This window comes from Amblyomma mixtum, chromosome 9 (assembly GCF_055824585.1).
Source record: "Amblyomma mixtum isolate Tamu chromosome 9, ASM5582458v1, whole genome shotgun sequence".
Taxonomy (NCBI): domain Eukaryota; kingdom Metazoa; phylum Arthropoda; class Arachnida; order Ixodida; family Ixodidae; genus Amblyomma; species Amblyomma mixtum.
The window spans coordinates 115,220,866-115,232,131 of NC_143020.1; the positions used below are offsets into that span (position 1 = coordinate 115,220,866).

At 48.3% G+C, this 11,266-nt stretch overlaps 1 protein-coding gene across 1 annotated transcript in view; it reads left to right on the forward strand.

Moving 5' to 3' along the window:
- The window catches only part of LOC149330860 (tyrosine 3-monooxygenase-like), a 30,339-nt gene extending 24,953 nt beyond the window's left edge, over positions 1 to 5,386 (forward strand). Inside the window, exons 12-13 of the mRNA XM_089559994.1 lie at positions 2,285 to 2,418; positions 3,696 to 5,386. Coding sequence (XP_089416120.1) covers positions 2,285 to 2,418; positions 3,696 to 3,858 — 297 coding nt within the window. The 3' untranslated portion in view covers positions 3,859 to 5,386. The remainder of the gene's footprint in view (positions 1 to 2,284; positions 2,419 to 3,695) is intronic.
- Positions 5,387 to 11,266: the final 5,880 nt, after the last annotated feature.

The window sequence follows — 11,266 nt, forward strand, 5'->3', positions numbered from 1 at the left end:
CCCGTTGGACGGTGCACATCGTGCGGAGTGATTGAGCAAACAGACGCGTGCCACGTCTGTACCAACCGAGCACTTGAAGCGCAGACATCTTGTATGTCACTCAGAGAGCCCGGTCAAGTCTGGAGCGCCGGGTGCTGGAGAATATGCCAGAGGTTGGGGGGGGGGGGGGGGGGGGGGAGGAGCGTACAATAGAAGCAGGCGGGCTTTTTGGTTCTGACATTTCCTCCTCCCGGTATTTGATTTATCTCTCTACGTGCCCGTCGGGCTGCAATTGGGTGAGTGGAAGGACGTGATATAGAAGTGAGGACTCAAACAGCGAGGAAGAAGAGTGTTCTGTTCTTTCTTTTCCTCCTCTCTCACCTTCTTCGTCTCTGGTTTCCTCCTCTCCCCTGTCCTCCAGTGCAGAGTTAGAGATGAACTTGTTGAAACAAAGCGGATAATTGACCTTTTACTGCACAAAGCTCGGCTGAAATAGTCGAGGGTTTGACGGCATACCGTCTGGTCAGGAATCATGGTGATGAGGATTGCTGGTCACTGGCCAAAGTCAATAAAGAAAGACGTGAACAAGGGAGCCGTAGCGCTCCCGAAACGTCTTCCTTTATTGACTTTGGCCAGTGACCAGCAATCCTCACCATCTCGGCTGAAATACTATACTCTGAAGAGAAATGAGTAAAAATTGGAGTAAGTTGTCCTCTAGTGCACTCCCTTAATGAGGCACCGAGTGGCTTATTGTACAATTTTTACCGCTTTTGTTGATTTCGAATGCCTGGATAATCACCCTGGTTTAATTATGCTCCCGCTTCTAAGTAACGAGCCCGTATGAAAACCTCGCTGTACAGCGCATGTATTGCTGCTAGTGGGCAGCATGATGGCCTTTCACAGCAGTTTTTGCTTAGTGTTGGTCGGCTGCGGGAGGTGATTGGGTCGAAACCCACCGGTAAAATGGGTACAAGCGTCCCCCGGCCTGGCGCTCGGCTTTCGTTAGGGGTGTACGTTTGGGAGAAGTCATAAAAAAGGGCCACAAGTTGGGCTTCTACCGCACGAGGCAGATTTAGGGTTGCTTGGCGGCGGAACTTATCTCTGATCCGTCAGTGCAACTGTGGTCTAAGACCCTAGAAGAGCCGAGCACCAGGCCAGGGGAAATCTTGTACCCATTGTATCACCGGTGGGTCCCAGGAGGCACTGGGGATCGAACCCAGCATCTCCCGAGTGCGAGGCGGATGCTCCACCACAAGGCCACGCTTCGGTTTTTAAGGCCGCAGATTTTGCTTATCGTTGTGGTCTTCGCGCACCTGTTCGTTTAGGCAGGCATCTGCTCGTTTGCCAAACGTATTTTGTTTTTCCGCAAGAGAGCGGCTCACAGTACACAATCCCTTTTGTGCGCGATACAAATGGAATACGGTACCTTACGGCCCAGCTATAAAACACCGGACGAATACACAACGCTCAATAAGGCAAGCTTAAAAGGGACACTGAGGAGGACAGCTCTATAAATTTCTTCGTTTCACTGCAAATCGATTCTGCGGATCTTTCAGGGTATGCCGATGTTTGTCCAGTACAAAAGGCGCACGCTTATTGCTGGAAAAATTGCATTTGAAAATTCTCCCGTCACTCGATTCAAACTTGTGACGCCATGACCAAAAAGGAATTCGTGATCACCATTTTGAATTGAACAGCGTTGTAGCCTAGCCTCTGAGATCCGTGCGCAGAAAACTGCGCCGGCGCACGCAGTTTACTTGCGGAATTGGCCGGTGATGGCGACACCTGTATTTCATCTTGCGACTTCTTCTAGTTTATAAAATATTCGTTTTCGGTGAAAGTAAATCGCAAAGCTAGACCTTGGATACATGCGTTCTGTGGGAAGCTTCGAAACCGGTATAATGAAAGAGATGTGCACCGACTAGCCTGTCAAATGTTATTCCTGCATTGTGCGACCGCTGTGACCTCTGCCGAGAGGATGGTTACAATCATGGAGGAAAGAAAGCACTCAGGAGAGGCGGTTACGTCACATTTTTTGAAGCCGCTCCCCCTCCGTCCAACGTAATCGGCCGCCGTCTCGGCGTGCTTGCGCATGCGCAGAAGACAATGCAGCAGACGACGCCGCTGCGCCAAGCATTGCTATTGGCTGCACCGGCGGCCAAAGACACCCAGTAGTCCCTGCGAAAGCGCGTGACTTCCGGCACACTTTCTGGCGTGCAGCTCGGATAGCGAGGGCCTCTCCTGAATTTTCCTTCCTCCATGGTTACAGTAGTCGGCTAGCTTTGATGGACCCCTGCCCTTGCAGCACGCCTTGTCGGGCAAGCCGGCCATTCTTCCCCTCGATCCGGAGAGGACGGCGGTGCAGAAGTACCAGGACCTCGACTACCAGGACACCTACTTTCTGGCCGAAAGCTTTCAAGACGCCCGGGAGAAACTCAGGTGCGGTCCTACATGCGGCCTTGTGTTTGAGCTTTGCCCGTACGTAAGAATCCGAGAGGACTGCCGTTGTTGGGTAATGATGTTTCCAGAAGAGTCTTGCCTTCGTTGAAGATATGTCCTCTTCTTGAAGCCTGGTTCTCATACTGAAGGCGTTTGCTCATATATACTTATTTACTATCTCTTCTGAGGCGTCGCCAAATTAAATTTGAGAGACGCCGCGTTTCTCGCATGAAAAAAAAAAAATGGCTGAGACTTAACTTGGTTAAGCCTGGAGAATGCGAAGCATCATCGTGTCGCGTAATTTGGAGGCGCACAATCACAGCGACGGCGCGAGGTGGGACCCCGTTTCTCCACTGTCGTGACATCATCAAGTCACGTGGTGTGACGTCATGTATCACGTGATTTGGAGGCGCACAGCGACGGCGCGAGGTGGGCCCCCGTTTCTCCACTGTCGTGACGTCATCGTGTCACGTGGTGTGACGTCATGTATCACGTGATTTGGAGGCGCATAATCACGGTGAAGGGCTGAAGTGGTAGCTAAAGTAGTATGCTTCGCATAAAAAAGTACGCGAATTCGATGACAACGATGGCAGAAGTTACACAGCAACTTATCGAGCCAGCCACACGATGCAAAGCAACATTCCGTCTGCAGAACGACTCCGTGGTTGTCGTTTAGAAAGAGAGGAAAAAAAAAAAACGTTTCTTGGACGTTACGGTAGTTAGCTTGAGAAAAAAAAAAGGCCAGTGGCGGTAACACCTGCACTTCGTTTTTATTTTTTTTACTTTTCCTAGCTTGTGAAAGTTCTGCTTTTAGATAAAGCAAGTTTTTCTGCATTTATTTAAAAAAAAAAAAGTTTTACTAGCTCATAAAAGCTCAGTTATTACTGAAAGTGGTGTCTTTGTTGCTGGAACGCTGCAGAATTCGCCTTTTTCACAAGATGTGGCGCCTTCTGGGGAGTGGCGAAAATTCGTCTGCTTCTGGTTGAAAAGAAACACGTGGGAGACGCAGGCGCGATCTGGTTCCTCGAGGAGTCAGCCGTGCCTGGTATGCATGACAGCTGCCGCCATCTATCGCATGCGCCTGCAACTAACAAAAACTGCTCTTGCGCGGTAGGAGCTCGCAGTTTTAGTTTTCAACCAGCGGAGCTGGAAGAGAACAGGCTCGCATGCGCAGCGAGGCCTTGTGAAAAAAGGCGGGTTTCGATACAGGCCAAATTCAGCTTGTCGTCTGCGTCCCGCAAGAGCCCCCGACAACGACGTGCGGTGCATACTCGCAGGCAGTACGTGGCCCGCTCCAACTTCCGGCCCTTCGAGGTGAGCTACGACGCTCACCGGCAATGCGTGCTCGTGCTCGACTCCCCCAAGAAGCTGCTCGGCGTCGTGGACTCGCTGCGCGCCGAGATCCAGGCCCTGACCAGCGCTTTGGGCAAGATGCAGTGAGCCAGCGGCAGGAGGGATCGCCCCCTCCGCGTGTCGTCGCTTCGCTGGAGGGCTTACGGACCGAAGAGTTGAGTCGACTGGAAGCTAATGAACTGCGCGTTTCAAAGACAGCTGTGGTACGTTTTGGCGGCGGTGTAAAATGTGCACCGTTGAGGCGAGGGCACCGCGCGATCCATCCATGTCACGCCCAGCCAGATAGATCGCACTGTAGGGCATTTATCTCGGTATGTGCTCGCAGCGCTATCTGTTGACAAAGCGGGGGCTTCCTCAGCGGAGGCAAATTATGTATAAATCAAGTTAGAGGTCGCGGCGGTCTTATTCGCAAAGCTATACGCCGGAAGTGACGAAACAAACTCATGCGCTAACTTCGTTCTCGTTGTCGGCTTGATATGCACTCAAGCTATTGTTCCAGTGCGTGCGTGCGTGCGTACAGGGTAAAAACGGTTATCACCCCCTCCGAGTCCATTGCTGACAGAGCCAAATCTGGTGCGTCGGTAGTACCTTTCACTCGAGCTGTAACGCTGTCCTGCGGCATTAATTTCACGCTTGTAAATAGTTGTTCTGTGTGCCATACAGACGCTCTGCGTTTTGTGAAAGTTTATGAAAAAAAAAAGAGAGGTAGAGGTGTGTTGATTAATGTGCGCGAAGCTTCAAAGCAGATCGTCGTCTTTTAAAAGTGACGCAATACGGTGAAAGTCGCAGCGAATGATAAGGGACCCTACTGACCTACAACTTTCAAGTATAGTTGTCTGTGCTAGTTAATATCTATGTATGCGTAAATACTTTCGACAGTGCATAATAGCGTATATGGATCATGAGAATATTATGCAGACTGACTACTTAATGCGTCACGTCGTGGAGTAAACGTCAGCGTGACGAAACACGTTTGCTTGTTGCACGGATTCTGGGATGTCCCGTCTTGTGTGCTGGCGTCAGATTTTTATCCCCTCTTGGTAGATGTCGGCGCAGCGTCAATGGCACGTCACAGGCTCATGAGTAAGTAGCAGCCATGTTCGCCTAGGCACGCGGTGGCGCCACTGTGCTTATATCCCGAGTGACGTCACGCGAAACTCCGGTCGAGAAACGCTTGCGAAAGGAATGTGCTTTTCGCAAACAGAAACAAAAATAAAAAAGGTCCAGTCTCAATAAACGACGATTCAATTCCTAGTCCGCTGCAGCTGTTCAGGTCTCATGTGATATCGGTGATTAGCTGTGCATTAACGCAGATAGAAGTTGAACTAGAAACTTTAAGCATGTTTGTGTTCGCTTATTAGCATGGCTCATGAGACGTGGTATGAACAAATGAGCTATTGCCTAGTCTAGGCTCAAGCTACGCGACAGCACCTGAGTGTACAGAACAGCGCTCTTGTTTATGTCTGAATATCTTAATATTCCTCTCTTCCGATGCAGTGTTGTAAGTTACGTCGGAATGAGAAACCGTATTCCTAAATGTGATCTAATCTCTGCCGGCTTGTTGTTCTACTTGTTGCCCCGATACTTTTAAGCAACGCGTATGTATGCCAGATATTCGACACCTCAGTATGCGCAATAAAGTTTGTTCTTTACCATCCTTTAGCAGCTCACTGTATCAATGTCGACGCCGAGGTGAGGCGCCACAATCGCATGGTGTGCACACAGAGAGGGCGAAAGACAAGCACGTGAACGGAGTGTGACTCTATAACCGCTTGCCCAAGGTTGGCCTCAGCTGTGTTACGTCAATATGGGGGCTACAGTTATGACCCAGCTGCTCGGCAACATTAAGGAGACACGCCACGGTGGCTTAGTGGTTATGGTGCTCGGCTGCTGACCCGAAAGACGCGGGTTCGATCCCAGCCGCAGCGGTCGAATTTCTTTGGAGGCGAAATGCTAGAGGCCCGCGTACTGTGCGATGTCAGTGCGCGTTAAAGAGCCCCAGGTGGTCGAAATTAACCGGAGCCCTTCACTACGGCGTCCTTCATAACTTGAGTCGCTTTGGGATGTTAAACCCCGACAAACTAAGCCAAACATTAGGGAGAAACGAAGGAAATGCTGAACAAGTTCCCGTCACGAACGTTCAAGTCTGCCACATGTTAGCTCACATTTGTGAGGGTAGTAGTGTAAAGGAGCCTCAAAGGGACGCGGAGTCCATTCAACTTTTGTTGCTTGCAAAATTGATTCTGTGTCACTTTCTGCTATGCTTATGTGTGTTCGGCAGCAAAAGGCGCAATTATTACTGTGAAAATTGCACTTAAACATGGCGCGTTTTTTTTCTTCCGCCAGTAAATTCAAACTCGTGGCGTAAATACCGAAATGGGCTCAGTGATCGTCGTTAAAAGTGACTGGGAATCTAGCGTAGCCTCAGAGATCAATGTACAAATTGTCTTTACGTCATCGTATTCTGTTTTAGAAATAGATCGGTGGTGGCGAGACCTGCATTTCGTTTTCGAGCCTATACGCACCAGCATATAATCGCATAATTGTAATCGCATATTTAACACATTTCGCAGGTCAGCAAGATATGCAATAACAAAAACAAACAAACAAAATGTTCGTGACCGAATGGGTTGAACGGGCGTTTCCTGAGAGGCGACGAAGCGCTGTAGGTTTGAATCGTACTCCGACCTCGAATCTTTCCTTTCAACTTTTCCGCATCATCGCACGCTTTAAAGCTAATTTCCCTAAATGGTCGAGCCGTTCGGAGTCTGAGCTTTCCTCTTGAGGGACCTTTACTTGTCGCTATTGATAGCGTAAACCAGCTTATGATAGGCAGTCTGGCCATGTGCCCCACAGGAAGGATTTTTTTTCCCGAATATTTCCACAAGGGACGCTACATGAGGGGTGGGCTGAAAAAAGGGATATTAGCATAAATACAGATGGCCTACAAAGGCGGAAGGAAGGCCATTCCAATTGCTGGCTGTTCTGAGGAAAAATAACTGGTGATATGATTCGGGGCTAGCTTTTTCGGGGTATACGACATTCGGGTGATTAGTACGGAAAATCCAATGAGCGCGAATGATAGGGGGAGCTTCGTGGTAGTAAGTGCGATAAAATTTATGATACAAGGAAAGACGGGCGATTTTGCAACAGACCAGTATAGGAAGATTAGTCTCAAAAGGCTACTCTGGTAAGAATTATCGCAGCAAATGAATCTGGCAGCACGGTTCTGGACCGATTCGAGCGGGGTGATAAGGTTAGCATAGCAGAGATCATACGCGGCACATGCGAACTGACGTTCTGAACGTACAAATGTTTTGTAAGCAAGAACTTTTATGGAACGGAGGGGTGAGGAAAGGTTACCGTGTGAATAGTCTGTAACTTGATTAGCTGAATTAGTTGCGTTTAGCGTAATCTCTGCATGCGCTCAGCTGAAACAGAGTGCTTCGGCGGCTTCCTCGACAACCTGGTTCATCTCGGTGTGCTCTCCGAAGTGGTGGCTTTAGGGGGCGGGCGTGAGGACTGCCACGTCCAAGGGTGCTGGCGTGATGATGAAGGTGCTGGTTGCAATTGAAGTGAAGGTGTAGAACTGTCCGCGTAGCCTTACGGACCACCAGCAAGAAGGACCTGCGGCTGAAGATGCGACGGGCGCTGTGGGGCTCCGCCTACGATGTGCTGACGGCTCTGAGGACAGGCGGCAGTGTGACCGACGTCACGAGGTAGCGGTGGCGGACTTGGGGTGATCCGGACGGAAGATCCGCCACGCGGGCCGTGACCCTGAAAATGGAAACCGGTGCCAGGATTGGTGACATCCTGCACCAGCTCTGAGTGGCAGGTGAGTGTCCATTCGTCCTTGGGGCGGTTGAAGAACGGCAAGTTGGGCTTGCTAGTACAAATTCATACTTGGCAAACAGTGCCGCGAGAAGGAACGCGACTAATACAAGCACATAGCTTTCGTTGTATCTAATGTACAGCTCTCCATTTTTTAAATACTCTCACGGAAGTGTCGATCAGACGGTCGTTTAGCGCCCCATGCAGGACCGCAGTGTAGTACGCGCATGCGCATAGATAGCTTGTCTGTGCACTCTATCGACGTCTATTTCTATTTTGACGTCCAAGTGTATTTTCTAGCGTTTTTTGTGTTTAATTAGTTAACCAATTGCACCTCATCAGCCAAATTTTTCCCACGGCAACATTTTGTCACGCACTATCTGTCACAATCACACTTTCACACATTTGTCTTCAGAGAACGACGTAATCGGGCGGACAAAATTTGCGGACACTTATTGCTAACTCGAAAGAGCTATATAATGTTTTCGCATTAAAAACAAGAGGTATTTTGCTGTGGAAAACATAGAAATTCTTTCTTACTGCCTTATTATACTGTTCAGACAGAAAAAAAATATTTCATTTCAATGGAAACGAAAGAGTTGCGTGTCAGAAGGTTAATATGCAATCGAAAGAACCATGATATTTCATCACGTTTCCCTGGGATACAGTCGATGGTTCGGCATGGTGAAATTGTTCTCAGGATGAGTAATAGCGAAGATCAGAGGGTGCTAACCACTTCCATGAGAAGAAAGGCTTTTCGGGGGCTTTGCGTTTTTCAGAGAAGATATATGAACGAGGCAGCCGTAGAAGGGAGCTCAGAGAATAAAGGCCTCATTGTTCCAAGCTGCTACCAAGCCAGGCGTAGCGCTCCCTAAACGCCTATGTTCCCGCAGAAAAGGTTATGCACCTCTGAATTTGCATGCAATGTTTCTGCACTTCTTAGCAGGGAATTGTTCAGGGATTGTATTCTCAGGACGAGGACGCAGGATAAATCGAAGGAAGGTGATTAGACCCAAGGGTTGGTTGCGAGCCCTTCTGTTCATGTATTTCGTCTCTGCGCATAACCGTTTTTGAAAACGTGCAAATAAGCTATATTTATTTCGTCATTATTCTCCTGGTTGACAGCACTGCATGTAAGTGCTTCCATTCCAGTCTTCCGCAGCCACCTGCGTGCTCAAGCGTAGCGCGTACTGTTAGTAAAAAGGTAGTAAGAGTAGCCGTTACTAACTCTGACTTCGTTTTATTACTTTTTATAGCTATTTACTACCCTCTTCAAGGTATAGTTGGTAAAAGTAGCCCTTGCTACCTTTTTAATAACTATGGTCACTAGTTACTACCTAGTTAGTTACCGGTTCTTTAACCCTGAAATAAAGTCAAAGAATATAAACTGACACAGATTGTCATGCTAATAAATTTGTTTTTGTAATTAAACGTTTCTGCAGGGGCATATGGTTACGTAGACTAAGTTTTTTCTACAATCTACACTTCATAATTAACTCTGGTATCTTAGCTCAACCGGTAAGAGCCACTATCCCGTAAATGAGTCTGATTTACGGAGTATATAAGACTGAGAAAGATTTCCCTACGTGTGCCCACGCAGTGCTCGAGTGTGACTTTTGTGCTTTTCCTGCATTCTGAAACTTTGTGTGCGCATGGTAAGGTTGTTGATGCCATTACCTCGAATAATATCTACATCGCAATAAGCTTAAACCTAAGTATGTGATTTACGGCTAGCAGGTTCTGACAGTCCTGTCTGGATTCGGGAATTAGTCAAATTGACTATAACGCTTTTTTTATTTTTCGAGTACGCATAAATTCGACAAGCCACGCCAGCACACCGTGCGATGAATCTAGCAACACAGGCGTGTATCTGTTAATTTTCTTAGTAAATACCACTAGCTTCCCGTCAGTAACTGCAGGTGGCAGCCGTTAATAACTCAATAGGTTAGTAACTGTTACTAACCTTCCCGTTACTAACTGCAGTTACTAACAGGGTAGAACATGTGTGACAAACAGTTACTATCCAAACAGCTAGTAAGTGCTACTAACTTTTTCTAAGAGTGCAGTGCTCGAGGCCGCCAACGACTCTCCGTGCTACGCAAGACCGTATGATCCCAAGGATGAACGGGCCACAAGCCCTGGAAGCCGACCAAGCACGGAGCCTGAGGGACGGAACTTCTTCCACTGCACTCCCCACGGACCTGTGGAAAATTTGGACCTCGCTTTCCGTTCAAGATGTCGCAAGAAACACTTCGTTTGTCGCGCGCACCGCAGGTCCCTCAAGCGCTTCCACTACCGAGGACGCCGCCGATTGCCTGTGCTACTTGGGTTAACTTGCATCGTGAATAAAGTCTCTCTCCAAGGCGCTTTCCACATCGCCCGCAAGAGGAGTTTCCAATAAAGCTTTCCTCTCCGCGCCTAACATCATCCGGCTGGTGAGTACATGTCCAATTCTATGTTCCTTGTTGACCTGCAGTTAGCTTGAGCACGCATTTGTTGATTCTACACAGCGCATAATGGTTAATGCGAAACTGAACGAGAAGGTTTGCATGGATAGCCTGTGCAAGCGCTCGCAGAGAGAGAGAGAGAGAGAGAGAGAGAGAAACTTTAATGAATAAAGGAGAGGTCTGCCTGGTTGTGCGCCTAGCATGGTACTCCAGATGAGTGTTAAAGAAGAGGGCATGATTATCAAAGGATGTCCACTAAACCCGTGTCCCTTAGAAAAACGAAGAATGCTTTTGTCCCTCGCGCACCCGAAGTCTCATCACTCCAGGGTCCAAGGACATGCTCCAGGTGTACGGGGCCATCCTGACGGAGTCCTAAAGCACTTAACAGTGCCTTGCGATGGTTATTAAAGATTCAGCAGCGGCATATCAAGTGCTGAAGATCCTCGCGCACAACACGTGTCGAGCACAGAGGGCAACTTGATGCACCAAATTTTATAAAGATAGAGTTTATTAAAGGCAACGTCCAGATGAATTCGGTGCAGGCAATTCCGATCAAGTCTATATGAATTGCGTGGCATGCGGAATTCACAAGTGGGGTCGATGCGAAGAACGGGTCTATATTGACGCTGCGGATCACACCACAAAGAGCGTTCCATCTGCCAGGATTTAGTAGCGAGAAGTCTCGCGCCATCACTACGGGAAAAAGGTATGGGTAGGAGCCAGGAGGTGCCGCCATGCGCCGACCTCGCTGCACCGTCAGCACGATGGTTGCTATCTAGCTATCCCTATCTCTCTTATTTATTTATTCAATACTGCCATCCTTAGTAGGCCCATGCAGGAGGGGCAGATACAAGGCAAAGTAACATTTAGCACACAAACTAAAAGATAAACAAAACAAAGACAACCTATGCATGATTCGAACGAAAAGAAAGGCAAATTGAACACAATGTCTCGGCAGAACTGAAAGCATAGCATACAAAAGTCGTTATAAAAAACTGGCAGTCCTCTCAGTGCTTAACAGTGCAGTCAAAGGAAGCTGGTTCCACTCAGTTATTGTTCGGGGAAAATAAGAATATTTATACAAGTTGGTTCTGGCACGACAAGGAGTTAAGGACTGGGCGTGACGATGTCTCGTTAATCGCGTCACTAGTGGTTTTATGTAAGGGTCCGGGCTCATTCATAACTTGTTATTTTTCAACAGAAAGAGAAATTTCAGT